The sequence below is a fragment of the Vitis riparia genome, chromosome 14, assembly GCF_004353265.1.
Source record: "Vitis riparia cultivar Riparia Gloire de Montpellier isolate 1030 chromosome 14, EGFV_Vit.rip_1.0, whole genome shotgun sequence".
In the NCBI taxonomy this organism is placed as follows: Eukaryota; Viridiplantae; Streptophyta; class Magnoliopsida; order Vitales; family Vitaceae; genus Vitis; species Vitis riparia.
In genome coordinates, this window is record NC_048444.1 from 21411060 (window position 1) to 21429339 (window position 18280).

At 36.8% G+C, this 18280-nt stretch overlaps 2 protein-coding genes across 3 annotated transcripts; one reads left to right on the top strand and one right to left on the bottom strand.

Moving 5' to 3' along the window:
• The first annotated feature begins 624 nt into the window (after window positions 1-624).
• On the top strand, window positions 625-2863 carry LOC117930017 (protein IQ-DOMAIN 14-like). Its single transcript, XM_034850465.1, has 4 exons — window positions 625-1245; window positions 1412-1651; window positions 2021-2560; window positions 2637-2863. Exons 1-4 carry the CDS (start codon window positions 871-873, stop codon window positions 2655-2657), a joined length of 1176 nt encoding a protein of 391 aa, XP_034706356.1. The 5' UTR covers window positions 625-870; the 3' UTR covers window positions 2658-2863.
• A 573-nt stretch (window positions 2864-3436) lies between these two features.
• Window positions 3437-17432, bottom strand: LOC117931411 (serine/threonine-protein kinase Nek2). 2 transcript variants are annotated; one of them, XM_034852401.1, is made up of 15 exons: window positions 17287-17432; window positions 16183-16320; window positions 15987-16053; window positions 15771-15836; window positions 8745-8791; window positions 8586-8631; window positions 8355-8435; window positions 8213-8255; window positions 8078-8127; window positions 7902-7983; window positions 7717-7766; window positions 6376-6449; window positions 6015-6066; window positions 4848-5294; window positions 3437-4387 (listed from the first exon to the last, which is right to left on the bottom strand). In XM_034852401.1, the coding sequence occupies exons 2-15, from the start codon at window positions 16266-16268 to the stop codon at window positions 3710-3712; spliced, it is 1869 nt and encodes a 622-aa protein (XP_034708292.1). In that variant the 5' UTR covers window positions 16269-16320; window positions 17287-17432; the 3' UTR covers window positions 3437-3709. The 2 variants fall into 2 exon arrangements, with proteins under 2 accessions (XP_034708292.1, XP_034708291.1); XM_034852400.1 differs by having other exon boundaries at window positions 16183-16343.
• Between the last annotated feature and the right edge of the window lie 848 nt (window positions 17433-18280).

The following is an 18280-nucleotide window of genomic DNA, read 5'->3' on the forward strand; positions in this document are numbered from 1 at the left end:
AAAAAAAAACCTTATATAATTTTTTATTTTCCATATTAAATAAAAAGTCTCTTTTCATTTTAAAGCAACATTTCATCCGACATTATTATAGCTACACAAGATAGACTTTAGAAGCGAGTTGATTGATGAAAGCATTAAAAAATGATTTCATATTTTATTATAGCCACAATCAACCTATGCTATATATTTTATTTATTGGGAGTGATGAATTTACACATGAATTTTAAAGGGAGTGGCATGATTGAACAAATCCACAAGTCAAAAAGTACCTACCCAAGATGGATGACATTGGAGTGGTTATAAAGCCAAAATAATCCCATCACCTCAACATCCCTTGAATTCCAACCTAAATTTCCACAACCATCATAAAGTCACATACCACCCACACTTGCATTTTCAAAACAAAAACACAAAAACAAAACTGAGAAGTCTATGGAATCACTCAAAACCCAATGCTGATCAAGTCCAAACCAGAGTTAGTTGATCACCAATCACAAGTAACACACAAAAAAAGTGATTGCATGATACACAAGACACCTTGAAAACAGCAATCTATGAGACCACTACACCTCAAAATGTAGAAAAGGACACTACAAAGAAACAAAAGGACATGGGTCGTTGAGAAAGCTACAAAAAGGAGAGGTATCTGTGAGAGTGGCAAATGGCTTAATTTGGGGGGTTTTTGCAGGCCTTGCCCATTAAACAATCACACAAAAGGCCAGAAAGCTTCATTGCAGGTGAGGGTCAGTGGTGAACCAAAAATAAATAAGGTAGTAGTATACGTGGGATAAGTCAATGGGAGTTTTGAGTTGTTTATAAATGAGATTGGATGTGGTTTTGTAGAATGAGAGCTTAGATTGCTTGACTAAGATGGGAAAGGCCGGTAGGTGGATTAGGAGCCTCTTGGGAGGGAAAAAGGAGGAGAAATACAAGAAGAAATATGGCTCATTTTCTGGGGAGAATGTGGAGATCTCGACTGCAATTGTGCCAGTAACTCCTAAGGAGAAGCGGAGATGGAGCTTCGGACATAAGAGTTCAAGAGCCTTGGGCTCAATTGTCTTTCCCCCACTTGTAAACGAGGGCAGTCCGAAGCAGAAGAATGAGCAGAGCTTTGGCATGGCTGTGGCAGTTGCAGCCACTGCAACCGCTCAAACAACTATGGCAGAAACAAATGGAGCAGGAAAACACAGCGCGGTTGAACACGCTGCTGCCACGAAGATTCAAGCCATTTTTCGTTCTTATTTGGTACTAATTCAAACTTGGATTGAATCTCATTTCTCATGTCAAACCACAGGTTTTGAATATGCAGTATGTATACTCACCTACATGATTTTCCATGGGAAAAAAAACCAGTTTGCTGAGAGTTCATTGTATGTAAATGAAATGATGGGTTGAATGTATGCTTTAACAGGCCAGGAAAGCATTGTGTGCTTTAAGGGGACTAGTGAAGTTACAAGCACTTGTGAGGGGTCATCTGGTGAGAAAACAAGCCACTACGACCCTGCGGCGCATGCATGCACTGATGGCGATTCAAGTTAGGGCACGGGTTCAGAGAATTCAGGTGGCTGAGGAAGCACAGATTGTTGTGAATAGGCAATCATCGGTTCACAGAAATTTCCATCAGGACAACTGGCTTAGGATAGGACTTGGGGTATGTCTTAGTCATCATATACAACATTTTCCAATTTCAGAATTTTCTTTTCAATTTATTCAACTTGGTTACTGATGAAATATAGAAGTAGAAAAAAGGTACTTAAAGATTTTCTGCCATTTTAGAACCTAGAGAAGAAAAAAAAAGCTCCACTTAACTACTGTGCCTTGAAACTATTTCTATGAACATCATTTTCAAAAATCAAAACTTGTTTTCTTTCTTTTCACATTGTTCTCTCAGAAAATGAAAAGAGGCTAAGGGTGCCAGAAAGAAAACTTGCTTACCTGCTGCCTTGTAGCCTGAATATGGAATTAAAAGAAGAAGATCTGAATTCATCATCTCATATGCCATCTGGTCTTGTGTCTGCAGGAGAAAATGGAAGTGAATCAGGATGGAACACAGGGAGATTCCAATAATAGACATGGCTTTCTGAATTACTCACAAATACAAAGAATAGAGCAAGGGATCATCAAATATTATTCTGGAGAGCTTACTCCCCATCACTATTCTCCCATGTACAGATCAAACTCACCAAGAAAATCTTTCTGCTTTCCTCAAGCAGACTGCCATGCAGACTCATCTCCTCACTACCCTTTCTTACCTAACTACATGGCCAACACTGAATGTTCAAAGGCAAAGGCCAGGTCCCAAAGTGAACCAAAACAACGACCCAAATGGGGCAACAAGCAAAAGAGCAGACAAACAACATTAGTGGGAGAAGCAAGTGGCTCACAACATGTTCAGAGACAACATCCAACCTCACATGCAGGAAGTATTTCTATTGAAAACCCAGAGCCCTGGTTAATCAAGCTCTATCAATCAACAATGGCTCTCAAAGACAGTGAGTGCGATTCAAATAGCACGGTAACCAGCACTTCCAACTACTGCACACCTGCAGTTGCATATGAGGTAAGTCACTGATGAATGCTTTACTCACTCCTTTTTCAATCTTTGGATGGCTAATGTGTTTCAACTATGAATGCAGCCCCATGTGACCATGTTCTAATTGCTCATCACTTGCCATAAAGTCAAAGAATTTTGGAAGGAATACTTGGAATACCACACAGTTGATCTGAGTAACAGAAGAACAAGAAGGCTACATATATGATGCAGTGATGGAAAAGAGTGATAAAGATTACTAACTGGACTCCATTCATGAATCTGTAAACAGAGCTCTTAAAAATTAATACAAATTTCATGACATTGTAATAACTGAGACATTTAGTGCTGGTACCAATCTATTTTCAAACTGAATAAATATGTAAAGATATGCTTCAGCAAAGACCAACCAACTTCAGCAACAGTAATGGGATTGATCAGACAATATTGTAGAAAAATGAAAGATCATATAAACACTCAAAAGAAATGTATTTTCAGAATAGATTTTCAAAAAATAATTTTAAGTAAAAAATTTATCAAATATATTTTTAAAGTTACAAAACTAGTTTCATTTTTTTTTCCTTTTTTCTTTTGTTCTAAAGAACGGAAAACGGTTTCCAAAAACTGTTTTTAAATAGTATTGCCAAAGAGGGTGCAAACTTGCAAGCATATCAATCAGAAAATTCGGACTTACAAAATGTTCTCCCCATTGATGAGCTGCAGGAGTAGGTGACATTTTGGTAGGACCCCTACTTTTTCTGCAGAAACACTTCAAAAGAAAAATAAAATTTTCAGAACAAGGATATTGTTTTCAAAGGTTTCCCTAAGAAATTGAAAACAGAGAAACGAGAAATGGCACAACTGGGTTGCCATGGCAATCACTGATAACCCTACAACAGGCCTGTGTTGCCATTTAACTTAAAGTCATAATTTTTCAAATGCAATTTCCTGACAACTAGTAACCCCCATCTCATTCTCCAAACTAAGAATTCAGATACAGAATGTCTACTTCAATGAAAATGATAAAATTGCTACAAGGGAAACTTCATTAAGAAAAAACAAGAAAATCTAATTATAACCTAGACATTAGCCTCTGCCTGGTGCCTTCACATAATGAAAATTTATAGACCCAACTCTAAAATTTGTTACAGAAACAATTAGAGTACTGATGTCAGCTGTTCATGGACACTGATCTTCCTGCTTGCCTGTATTTTCCTTGAAGCTCTTAGTTAACCAGATAGCAGTTTCCCTAGGAGAAACCTTTCCAGGCCCAAATGGCTTCAGTAAAACCCCAAGCTCTTCATACCTTTCCTCATGCATCAATCTTGCACTAAATTCTAGCAACCCTTCCAAAGCCTCAGCACGCTGCCGGTGCGATGAGGTATCAAATCGACGGCGGCGTAAGTCTGATGAGGCCTGGCTTGATGCACCAGCTGTGGCATTTTGATCAGAGCAGTTACCTGCATCCTCCCCATCCACCTCAAACATGGTGCCTTGAGTTACTGGCCAAGCATTAGTGAAACTCAGCCTGGCAAGGGCTCTTTCACAAACCTGAATTGTGCATTTATCCTTCGTGATTGAATGATCACCAATTATGGAGTTAGAGGAGCCTTGTGCTGAGGTTGATGAAGTTTTTGGAACAGGAAAGAAGGGACTATCGTATGAAGCCAATGGGAATTCAGCTATCCTGTCAATTCGAGGGGCATTGACAGAAACATCTGGGGAATTTATGTGGTGAAGGAGACCAATCTTGGACCTGCAAGCAGATTCTTTAACTGTAGATCTCCTTGGCAATGGTAGAGATGCTCTGCGAGCTGCTGGGGCAGATTTTTTCACAGGAGTTTGTGAAGCTCGAAACTGCAAACAAAGGCATACAAGATGTAGAAACTTTAACCATAACATCTGGTGAAAATAGAGATTGTAAAACAGCAGGATTTACCAAGTGAGTGATAATTCCGGGAGCTTAAGCTTGTCTAATGAATTAGTTAGCGCATGTCTGTGTGTATGCGTGCGAGAGAGAGAGAGAGAGAGAGTTGGTTCTGAGAGCTTAATGAATTAGTTTGTGCATTTCAATCAGTTATTATTTGTGTGAATCGAGTGTGTGTGTGTGTGTGTGTGAGAGAGAGAGAGAGAGTGAGAGAGAGCTTCCATAAAATAGTTAAAAGATGAAATATCATCTACATTTCAAAAGCTTAATCTTTGAACTTTTCCCATGATAACCATCTTTACTATATATATCCTGCCAGGGTTCACTTCAATCAATTTTTAGAAAACTAACTGCTTGAGTTCTAGATATTAAATTTCAACATGAGCTTACCAGTTCACGATCTTTTGATGGCTCCGTCCATCTCTTAGGTGTGGCTGAAGCTTTAGCTGGAGTCAGTCTTGGAGTCTTTGTGATATTTGTACTTTTTGAAGCTACAGACCTAATAATGGTTGTCTCTTCATGGGTGCTTCCAAAAGATATTTCTACCAACCTTTGGTTCAGGCAAACTGGGGTACTATGTTTTCTTTGGGCAGAACTCAAAAAGTCTTGCTCAGCTCCAGATATACTTGGATTCAAATTCCTGTCATTGCAAAAAGACTGCCTCTTCTCTCTGTATGTTGAAATAGGGGCATCCTCTGGCTCTGGAAATCTAAATTTTTTTGAGTGATTGGGTTCAGACCAGCAAATAGGTAAAGTATTATACCTAGGGCTATTAGATTTAAGATGAATTTTAAGGACATAAGCCTGAAGGTGCGGGTGCCTGAGCAGCTCTGCAGCCTGTCATGACAAATTTCAAATAAGAAAATGCATAAATCTCTCAAAAATGCATAAACATAGGAGCATAAATGCAAATAAACACAAACCAAAGGCTTCCCTCTAAATGTTGCAATTGACAGTCAATTGAGAATCAGAAATGCCACAGCACAATAGAAAAGGTATTGTAATCATTTTACCAAACAAATGCCAGTTGTATTAGGCAGCATTTGGTTCTGATCTCCAGAAATAATTTTAAGAAGCAAGAAAAATAATTGATTTCTTTCCTTTTTTGCCTTGATGCAAAAAAGAAGTAAAACAATAATATTTGGCGAGCTATTATGAAAATTTAAGATAACAAAAAGGCATGTGTTGGTATAACATCGTTTATAGGCATGGGAATAACCATGGAGACTGGCAATTTAAAAAATAACATTCGTCACAGCAGAATGGTAGGTAAACTGACTATAACCATGGGAAATAGTGACTGAGGTAAAGAAGTCGTAATTACAAAATGTTTGTAATTTTTTAATTAAGTGATAGCAACCACGGCACTCCTACAGCAAGATCCAGCACATAGTTATTATCAATGGGTTAGGTGTAGCTATAACTAGAGAACAAAAAAAAATGATGGATAGAATGAATATTATGTTATGAGATTTTAGGTTATAAATTTTTTGGCAGATCACTCGATCCCTATAGATGGATTTCATGTTTGAAATGTAGAATAAAAATAGCACATACACTTGGCCGCAGTTCTGGGTTCTTCCGCAACATGCTTTTAACAAGACCCCGACTGAAAACAGAAGTGAGAAAAAAGATCAGATAAGAAAATAACACTAGATAAGCTAGCCTGCATAGAAAAGGAAAAGTTTTCTTAAAAACAAAACATGAAAATGTCACAAGCCTTAAAAATAGGTTATCTCACATTATGTTGTTGCAACACTTAACCTTGCATGACCTTTTTCTCATAATCAATCTTGAATCATTTAACATACTTGATTTGAGAACAAGTCCCTTGATTGATTAATATACTTGTTATGCAAGTTCTAGCTTACTAACTGGCAGAGTGTAGTGACAAAAATTATGTGGCAATAGGACTCACAATGCACCAGAGTACTTAGTTGGAAGTGGAGCCACTATAGACTTATTTATTTTGTTGATCAGCGCTTGCATATCCTGCTCAGAAAACAGAGAGTTTAAGAAAAAAAATATATGTATCAGTTAAGTCATTGTAACACAATAAAAAATATAGTTGAAACTTTAAAGGCACAAGAGAAATGTAGGAAGTGTGACAATTATTTATCATAAGATTCCATGGCAATGGCATTCATGAAAGCAAGGGTTTGTGAAAATTTTGCAGTTCTGAGAGAAAATATCCATGTGATAGTTTATTATGACATGAACTGTCATATTATATCAAATTGTTAATCAAGCATTTACCCAAAGCTCAACATAACTCAATGACAAATCAATACCACAACTATTTTTATTAATGGAACTGCCATAGTTATAAGTCACTGATACTTAAATGAAACTGAAAGCATTTAAGCAGATATATGCAAGTCATGTGTATGTAATGGAAAGGAGCATAAACAAGAAAATCAGTGTCCAAGAAGAATGCAAGATGTTTGCTGTTCAGTCACAGCATCTAGACTATAGTTCCTCCCTAGGCAAAGCATAGACTAGCAAACATCTATAGAAAGGAAACATCTTTAAAAGAATCAACATAATAGCACATTAGTGATAAATGTCAGAAAGAGTGTACAGAACAGAGGATAATTAGGTTATTTTGGACTATGAATTTTTCTTAATGTTGGCAATTTCAATGAACTTCGGATCACCTTGATTTTGACCTATATGATTACCCCATTAATGACCATGGAGACCATGAGCTCATGAAAGTTTAAATGTGTCAAATGCAGTGTTACCAAACCCAGGTTGGACTAGCCAGTCTGTCCAGTAAACAAGAAGCCGCCGCAAGTCAACTGGTCTAGCCTGTGACCTGGCCTTTAGAACAGGCATCGCTAGTCTATGTTTGATAACATTAATCTAATCAGGTGCTGAAGAACTCATGTGCCTAAAGAATACATATGAGCAACCAGCAAGAGCAAATCAAACTGCAGTATACATGTCCGTAAGGCATTTTGCCTAGTCAATACTTGGTCCAACCAGGCAAGGAAAAGCCATGTCACCATTGGGTACGGAAAGAACAAAGTAGAATAATTCTAATAACATTCCAATCAAAAAAAAATAATTCTAATAACACAAACATTGTAATCAATATGCAACACCAATATGAAAGTGAAATATGGAAAATTAGGAAAATAGCAGTGTCACCATCATATAGATAGTAACAGATTAGTGCATCAGAAGATAGTGAAGAACAGTCATTATAAAGCAATATATTACTTAATGCCTACAGAAATTCAGGTTGGGAACTTACAAATGCTTTAAATGCAGGCTTATGAGAAGTCATTTCGTATATACAACATCCTGGAACACAGATTTTTAGGATCTGTAAATTTTCATATTCAGATAAGGAATTACAAAATAAATCAAAGCCAAATAACTAAAACACATAATCACACAACATATATGCACTATGTCTACATAATTATGCATATTTACCTAATGACCAAATATCTGACTTTGAGCCATAAGGTATATCAGCAAGAAGCTCAGGGCACATATAGCTGGGTGTTCCCACAATCTGGACAAAAAGACAATACTCCTTGCTGATGAGACAGATTATACAAAGCCTGGAACTTGGAAAACAAATTAAATTTTTCAACCACATTACTTACAGAGGAGGCAAGATCATCCGAGCTCAACATTTTGGCAAGTCCAAAATCACCTGCACCAGCATTGACCACTCATGTTTAGTAAAAGTTTTTATATGCTAGAAGAGAATCAGAAAAAAGGAGGACAGTATCATTTACCAAGACGAATATTTTGATCTTTTGTCAAGAATATGTTTGAACACTGGAGGAATCATGAAACACTATCAGTACAAAGAGCTCCAGAGATTTTGGACAGTGATAATTAATATCTCCACCAAGTACACACAAAGATGTTGCTAACCTTAACATCGCGATGAAGGATATGATTCATGTGCAAATACTCAAGTGCCATTAAAAGTTGAACAAGCCACTTACAGAGTTTCTACATACAGTTCAATGTTTAAGAATCAGGTGTAAAGGACTAGCAGGTTAATAGGTGTGTAATGCATAAAAGCAAAAACTGTGCAAAAAGGGTGAAAAATAAAATCAACGTTGCTACAGAAGGGAAAATGAAAAGACAAGATATAGAAACCTCTTCAGAGAAAAGAACGCCATTGGCTTTCTTTATAGCTTCAGCCCTGTATGACATGAAAGAATTGACAAAAATGGCTGAGGTTCCAACAGGCTTTAAGTTAAAGCAGATGAATCCACCATTCCATAAATATTAATTTCAGCAAGAAAGGGAACTTACATGTCTCCTCCTTCACAATAACCTATAATAATGCACACATAGCAACCCTGAACGGAAAAGATTTATGTCATCATATGCAAATCCAAACAATAATTTGCCATATGAAATTCTTTAGTGTCATAACTAATAAAGCCCAAAACTGGCATTAAACACAAAGTCAAAACGCAAATCCTGCAATAGAATGATAATAAAACATTTAGCATATTTTGGGTAATCCATCAAAGGTCCTATGGTTATCATGGATTACCACTGAACTCTCTCATCTTCAAAAAGATGGTATCGAATACCCAAATATCTTTCCCATAAGAGAATTGAGAAGAATAACAAAAAGGAAAATAATCTAACCCAAAGAATTTGGGCATATATCTTAACAACACAGGGGTACACAAGGAAGAAGAATCCGTTGATCACATGTTTTTACATTGCACATCAACAAGAATTTTGTGGTAGTTGGTTTTCCCTATGTTTGGGATAAATCGGTGATCCACTTTTCAGTGAGACCAATGTTGCAAGTTCGAATGGGTTCTATGTCAGGAAGGGGTGAAAAAGAGCATGGCTGATGGCTCCTTGTGTCTTTTTTGGACAATTTGGCCTGAAAAAATTCAGAGGGCATTTAAAAATTTGGAAAATTTGGAACAATCTATCAAATTCTTTTTTCATGCATAATTTTTTGGAATGTGTTATGCATTGTATAGAACAGATATCTATGTCTATGACGGAATTTATTGATTGGTTAGGTTCAAGACAGGAGTGAGAAGGTTTCGTGCCCTACTTGTTCTAATTTTTTTTTTTTTTTTTCTAATCTTTCTGCTTGATGTCCTTTGTAAACCATCTGTGTACTCTGGTGTGGCTTAGTTAGCTCTTTCTATAATTTCTTTATATGTATTTGATTACTACTCAAAAAGTGCTATTTGATAGCTTGTAATTAATCCTTTTAAACACTTTTGAGTAGTAGTTAGTGCCTTTTAACCCAATTAGCATGTTAAGGCCCCTTTCAATCAATTCTAATCAAATTGTGTAAGTTTTGGTGTTTTTGTTAGTATTTTGATCACCAAAGCAATATGAGATTGAGGAGAGTTTTATTCGGAATCCATGGCAAAGCAATGAAGAGCTCAGAAACATGAAGAACCAAAGCTTTGAAGTCCTTTGCCATAATCAAATCCGGAATGCAAAGAGAGAAGCAAAGAGGAGAAAAGCAAAGAGGAAAACAGAGTGAAGAAAATAGAGGACAACAGCTGCAGTCTTCCTTCGCATTTTTGGAGCACTTCCCGAAGTCCATTTTCTACATGCTATATATCATTTCAAAGCTCAGGAAGTCAAGAATCCAATGCTTCAAACCGTGTACGATTTGGAGCTGAAATGAGGAAGTTACAGCCTTTGGAAGACAACTGCTCCAAGCTGAAGGAAGGCTTCAGAAAAGTGCTGCGGAATCAGCCTTTTGTTGCGGAATGGTTTCGCAACACTTTTGCACAGTGCTATGGAGTTCCCCTGAAGCTTCACGCTGCGATGGAAGCCAAACACCACATGATGGAAGTCCACTTTGCTAGGGTGTTGAAGCAGCTGCCTGCTATGAAGAAATTTCGCAGCTCCTCTTGTGCACCTGCGAAATTTCGCAGACCTCACTCTTCACTTGCGAAGTGGTCCTGAGTGCTTCCTGATATTTGTAACCGACACTTGGAGATATTTTTTTGATTAGATTTTTGTTGTCTAAATGCCCAAATTCTCCTTGTAAGCCACCAGTGATAGAATTCCTTAGTTTTTAAGTTAGGAATTTGGCAAAATATCTATGTAATAGCTGTAAGTGTAATTGTGGTATTAAGGGAGCCCGAGGAGCCTGTTCAGGGGAGTGTTAGAGTTTTGGGTTAGAGGGGATCCTTTGTACAGTTTTGGGAAGGAAGAAAAATACAGAGCACTTGCTCTGTTTTTCCTATATATTCTTGTCTTCTCTTTCATTTTCATTTTCTTGCTAGCCAAACATTCTCTGAGATGTTTTCTCAGAGGATGAGAGGCTAGGCTCTTTGTCTCTTGGAGCTAAGGTAACCGGGTGAGTTTCCTCATGCATAAATTGGAAGTTTTGTTGTTTTAGTTTGTAATGAAGAGAAAGTGTGACCTGTTAATGGTTTTTATCTTTTTAGTTAACTTAAAACTCCTTTTAATCACCTGGGCCAACACTTGGTAAGGCAAGTGATCTCCATCCATGGAGATGCACTAGTTTACCCCTTGTGAGCCTTTAGGAGGTGGCTTGAAGGTAGGATTTTCTAGAATTGCCAACACTTGGTAAGCTTTTGGACTCCAAGGAGACATCCATTAGTTATCTCTTGCGAGCTTGTGAAGGGAAATCCAAGGTTAAAGATCACCTTGAATGGCAAGTGCTAGGTGAGAGGCACGAGCCATTGCAAGTTGCATCAGTGAGAGGGATTTAGTGTTTGAACCCATTAATGGGAAGCATCTGTACAACACCGGTTGGAGAAGGAACTATATGTTAATTCTCTAATGCGAGGAAAAGAAACAAGTGACCGGAGCTATGCTTTTGCATGAGAAACCTCCCCTGTATACCTGAATCTCCAAGGAATGTTTTTCTTCTTAAGTAATTTTCATCACTTGTTGTGTTGTTAAACTAAGTCCATACCTTTTTCAAACCAAAGTTTGTGTTTTATTTCTTAAGCTAATCTTGAAATGAAAAGACACCAATTCAGCTTTCAATTGATATCATTTGTGAAGTGAAAACCCATCCCAGTGAACGATCCTAGAGCCACTATGCTATAGTAGCTTTGTCTTTGCTACCCTAGTATATGGTGTAATAGGTTATAAATTTTGTTGATTAATCCCTCAATCAAGGAGCACCAGCTGGACACGAATCAGCTGAGACACCAATTAGGCATGAATCAAATGGCGCCGTTGCCGGGGATGGTGCCACTTTGCAGTGATATGATCTTTTGAGAACACTTGTGATCTTCATCACAAGTTTGGTGACTTTTCTTTTCTTTTTACTAACTCTTTTTATTTGTTTTTGTTTCTTTCTTTGTTCATATGTTAGTATACTTTTTATTTAGTTTTTAGTTTACCTTAATCTTTTTCTTAGAATTGTTTTTCTTTTGTTTTCTTTTGTGTTCTCTGTTCTTAATTCACAAATTGCTAGTTGTGCATGCCATATTGAATACCATAGCAGAGGAAGCCATGAACTTCATCAGTTATGTGGCTGAATTTTCAAGAGAATGGGGTGAACCAAATGCTAGAAATATGGGAAGAATGATGTCTCAACCTAAAGCTAAGGGTGAGATGTATATTTTGAATGATGGCATGGACATGAAGGCAGAGATTGCAGCTATGGAAAGGAGATTGGATGTGCTAGAAATGAAGAACATGCAAGAAGTGCAAGCCATCTCTCAGACACCATTGCAAGCTATGCCTTGTGCCATTTGTCTATCTTATGAGCATTTGGTGGAAGAGTGTCCTATCATTCCAACGGAGAGGGAAATGTTTGGTGATTGCAACACCTACAATTCCAATTGGAGGGACCATCTAAATTTCTCTTGGAAATCACAGCCACCTCAGTATCAGCAACCTGCTCAAGCACCACAGCAAGCCTCAAACCTTGAACAAGCTATGATGAATCTTAACAAGGTCATGAAAGACTTTGTTGAAGCTAACAAATCCATCAATGCTCAGCTCAGTCAAAGAAATGACTGTGTAGAGAAAAAGATGGATGAAGTGCAAAATGATCTATCTCAGAAGATAGATAATCTCCAAGATTCAATCTCAAGGTTTGCCAACCTCAACAAAGTGCAAGAGAAAGAAAACTTTCCTTCTCAACCTTATCAAAATTCCATGAGTATCCATGAAATGGAGGCTCAAAAGAGAGAATTTTCAATGGTGAAGGAAGTTAAAATGGTTATCACTTTGAGTGGTAAAGAGGTTGATATGGCCACATTCAAGCTAGAGCATGAAACAGAGAATGAAACAGAGAAAAAGAAGAGGGAGGAAATTAAAGGAAAGAGAAAGGGAATTGTTTCCATTGCCATCATACATAGCAAATCTCTAGTGAGAGATGCAAACTTCATATGGGATCCGGGCAAGCTGAATCAGGATCAAATTTTTTGATGGACTTAGTCTTTCTTAAGACTAACTAGTCCATAGCTTTTTGTTTTATTTATTACTTGTTTTAATTTTGATTTCAATGTTTTAATTTTGATTTCAATGCTTTAATTTTGATTTTAATGCTTTAATTCTAGTTTGTTTTGTTGTAATATAGGTTTTTGGATGATCAAAATCAAGAGGAAATGCAAAGGAAGAAATCGGGAAGAAATCGGAGCGAAAACAGAGCAAAAACAGGGGAAAAACAGGGGTCTGCGAGATTTCGCAGCCTCTGCGAAAACGGCCTTTTGTTGCGAAATCAGTTCGCAATACTTTTAAGCCCTCTGCGAACGATTTCGCAGCTGCGAAACCGATGTTTGGCACACGAGTGCCACTCGCAGCACAGGAGCCCCCATTTCGCAGCTGCGAAAGCGGCTGCGAAGCTCCAAAGCATGAAATCCTCCATTTCGCAGGGAAAGCTTCATTTGGAAGGGTGTTTCGCAACTGCGAAACCGGTGTTTGGCACACGAGTGCCACTTCGCAGCACAGGAATCCCAATTTCGCAGCTGCGAAGTGCTCTGCGAACCACTAAGGCGTAAAAAGCCCCAATTCCGCAGCGATTCCTCAGCGATTTCTCCATTCCGCGGGGTGTTTCGCAGCTGCGAAACCAACTTTTGGCACACGAGTGCCATTCCGCGGTACAGTGACCCCAATTTCGCAGCTGCGAAACGGCTGCGAACCACCAAAGCATGAAATATCTCATTTCCGCAGGGAAAGCTCCATTTCGCAGAGGATTTCAAATCTGCAAAACCAACTTTTGGCACACGAGTGCCATTTTTGCAGTACGGTGACCCTTATTTCACAGCTGCGAAACGGCTGTGAAGCATAAAAACTCCCAATTTCGCAGCCAAGTCCCAATTTCGCAGGGTGTTCTGCAGCTGCAAAATGACTGCGAAGCATAAAAACTCCCAATTTCGCAGCCAAAGCTCCATTTTGCAGGGCACTTTTGGGCTGCAAAATCACCTCCAAGCTTCGAAATGGTTATGAAATGATCTCCAAGCTTCGAAATGGCTGCCAAATCATCTCAAAGCTTCGAAATGGCCTTCAAATTGTGAAATTGACTTGCAAAATGGAGGGAGGTTTGCAAAAACACCTTGCAAAGCTAAAGGAAATTGCTAAAATGCCAACAGAGCCCCACGCACCAGCTGAGTACCCTCTGGAACTCATGAACAGCCACCTTTCTCCATTTCAGCCATGACCAAGACTAGAGGAAAGCCCCGCGCACCCTGAGATCACACATGAAGCCTCTCATTCCATTTCTTACCTCCTTAAACCATCAAATCCCATAGCTGCCAACTGAGAGCTCCAGTTGAGGAGACTATGCCATCTAAGGAGTCTACCAGAACAGAGGCCAAAGTCCTGATCCAATCCACTCAAGAGGCCACCACAGATGCATCAGCTCCACAGGACCCTTCCATTACTTGATCATCTCTTTATTTATGTCTTTACATATTATATTAGTATACATAGCTCCATGTTATGATGCTTTATATTCTGGGATTGGAGGTATCCATTGATCATATCTTATGTTTTACTTTCTCAGAATCATACATAGACATCATTTTTTGTTTAAGCTTGGCATTTTTCTATTTCCTCTACTCACTAACTCTTATGTTTTCTTTGAAACATGTGGTTTCTCCTATACGACTCAAACTTCATGTCACTCAGGAGGTACCACTTCCTCCTTATTTTTTAATCGCTTTTGTCACATTGAGGACAATGTTCAGCTTGGTTGGGGGGAGAGTTGAGGAAGTAAGTATTGCTATTAATGCTAAGTTATTTTGGTAATTTAGTTGTTTTTTGCTTAATTTTTAAAATTTTTAAGTTTTTTATTCTACTCTCCATGGTTATTAAGGAAAAATTTTCAAAATGAAAAGGGAAAAATTGAATTTTTGTCTTTTTACTTGACTTAGAGTTTGTATTATGCTTACTAAAGTTGATGAATTGTTGAAACTCCTATTGATTTCAACCTTATTTCTTCCACTTTAAGCTTATCACACACTGTGCACACTAGGTTCCGATTATAAGATGAAAAACTATTTCCCTCTTGACTTAGGAAAATTTTAGACTTGGTACCTTTGACCTCATTTAATAGTGTTGGGACACCTTATAAAAGGCCAATGAGCCTTTGAAAAAGAAAGAAAGAAAGAAAGAAAAATGTTTACTTGCCTTGAAACCCGAGCAAGGTCTGAGGGGTATATGGTGAAAATCTTTAAAACCTGGTGCCCTAAACCTTCATTGGTTGGGAGTCACCGACCTCAATGCTCGTTACAAGGGTGGATAGGTGGAGTTTAACATACTGTAGGTGCTTGGGTATTAAAATTCATTCTCAAAAGTCCGGGGTAAAATCCGAGGAGCTAGTGGTTGAAAGATCCTTAAAGCTTGATGCCCTAAGCCTTGATTGGTTGGGAGTCATCGATGGACCCCCGTTACATGGACAATTTAGAAAAAGAATACCTTTAAGCTTTGTACTCCTACAATGAAAAAAATTGTGAAAAAAGAGGTGCGTTCTTAGCCTATTGGAGGTTGATTAGTTTGCTAAGCTTTGAAAAGAACTAGGTTGGGGGGAGAGATTAGTTCAACAGTATTATAATCAAAATATATATATATCTTATCAATGTAGTTAACAATATTCCATTCAGTTTCATTATGTCAAGAGCAACAACTTAACTAGGGTAAACAAGGAAGACTTACAGTAACCATCAGCACTTCAAGGAAAGAATACAAAAAGGAAGAAGAACCAAAAGCACGACCAGAAACAGATGTGCATGCAGATCATTTAAAAAACAAATGAAAAAAAAATAAATAAAGAAAGAAAAGGATGGAAACAGAAACCGGTATTAGATGAACACAGTCCAGAATAGGAGAGAAGAATACATAATATTTTCTGACCTTTTCCACCCAGGAATCTTTGTACTCAACAATGAATGGATTCCGCATTTTAGAAATAAGCTCCATCTACAGAGAGCAGGAAAAAGGTTAGTCTATAAAATACCACCTCAGAGGTTCAAGAACTGGTACAGGGTCTGGTGTTCAATTTTCAAAACTTAACTGGCACATATTAATCTAATTAGTTCATTAAGAGGAATCAATTTAAAGACTAAGAACCTCCTGATGCGCAGATCTGCGGGTCCTATCAGTCTGGCGAGCAAGACGAATCTTCTTCAGGACATACCTTAAAATTAAAAAAGAAGTAAAACATAATAAACCAATTGCAAATATGATTTAATGTTACCATCACTCAGTAACATCAAGCAAATATACAAAAATAGAAAAAATAAGAATGTGTTAGTTTCATCCTCACTTCTTCTTCTCATGCTTATGCCTCACAAGAAGAGCAGAACCAAAAGCCCCTTTCCCAATTTGCTCAAGTATTTCGTATTGCTCCATGTGGTGTATGATTACTTCCCCTTTCTCAGATATAGACCAAAAGGATCTAGTCCTATCACACATTCACAAAATCATCTGTTATACCAAAAAGGAAAATACTCAAATGTGTATAAACATGAGAAAATTTTGAGAGGAACAACGAAAAAGAAAGCAAGCGAATCATAAATGAAGCTACCCAAGAAATGCATATTCACAGTAGAATAAATTGGAATATATTTCATTAAAAACTATTAAATGCAAACAAAACAACTGAAAATGGAATCTATATGGCATAAGGATATAAAAGTTCCCCAAATATCAAACAAAAGTACAAGTCTATGATGCCACATTGTATACATAAACACAAATTTTAACAAAAGAATGAAAGAAATGGATAAGTTTCATGCCCGGGAAACAGAGCAAAGTAGAAAAGAAAAAATCCAATCTTCCAAGTCATCATTTTTCTTTCTTATCCCACATTCTCTCAGCAAATAGAAAACAGCATAAGCAAAAGATGTCAAACTAATGAAGCCGTTTCAGACTACAGATTTCTCATATTCAAATCGAGCGTTTGTGTAAAATGAAATCACAGAGAAAATCCACAACATGTATCACAAACAACCCAACCGAGACGCAGATTCATCACTTCTAACAAGAGAAAAATTAGAAAAAGGAAAAGGAAAAAAGATAATAGAGAAGTAAATCACTGAATAGACACTGAAAACGGCAAATGCACCCTCAAACTCCATAAAAAAAGCAATGCTCCGTTTGGATGCCGAGAAAACGAAAGGAAATCTTCAATCTCAAAAAAATTTCACTGTTCAGGACATGAGAAAACGAAAGCGTCACTCACGGGAGCCTCAGAGGGAGAACTGTTTGGCTCCAGTTAAAGTGCCTTCTCCAAAAAAACACGTAATTCCGTTTTATTTGAAGTAAAATGGCTTGAAAAGTAGTGCGAAACTGGAGTGAATGAAGAGGGGGGAAATGCGGGATTGAGAAGGAAAATGCAAGAAAATAGAAGAAGAGAAAAAGAAAGTACCTGAATGCAGAAGGAGAAAGAGGAGAGGGAGAGAGAGACGACTACATTTGCAGAGAAAGTGAAGAAGGAAGAGGTAGCAGAAGCAGAAGTAGTAGAAGTGGAAGATGGAGATGCATCTCCTGTTCCTCTCAGTTCTGACATGTGAGAGATACTCCAACACCCGCTGTCCATTTCTACTCCTATTCATAATTACCATTACCAATTTCCCTTTTTCCTTCTTATTTAAAAAATATATATATTTATTTATTTATATATAAATTAGAAATAATCCCTACAAATAATTAAAAATATATGATAAAATTTAAATTTAAAAAAAACTCAGACCTTGCATAAATAATAAGTCCATATAAAAGATATGATGTGATTTATCGTATTTGTAAATATATACAAGGTAATACTATAACAATGTCTAGTTTTGAAAAGTATTAAGATAAAAAAAATGTTAAAAAAAAAATATTTTCTCAGGTTTAATTTTACTATATAAAATAAAATAAAATATAATTAAAATTAATTTAAAATTTATATATTTTTAAATTATTTAATTTTGTTATAATAATAAGTAAAGTGAATTTAAAGAAATGCATTAAATAATTTATTAAATTTAAAACTTATTTTTTATTTTTTTCACCCTTTCTTTTTATTTGTTTTTTACATTTTTTTCTTTGCATTTTACCTTAAATTTTTTGGTAACCTTTTTACAATAAAATAATAAAATCATCCAGTTCAAAAATTTCTAAATGCATTTATTTATAAAAAAATTAAAAAAAATGTTCTAAATCAATATCAATATTTAAGAAACATATGATCATTTTGAAAAAAAAAACAAAAATTAAAAGAAAAAAATGTTAAAATTGAAAATAAAATTATACATTTAAAAAAATTATGAAAATATTTGAGAAAAAAATGAATAACAAATTTAAAGCGTATTTGACAATGATTTTTGAAAGCACTTTCGATATTTTTTATACTTTTAAATATTAGAAAAATTAGAAAC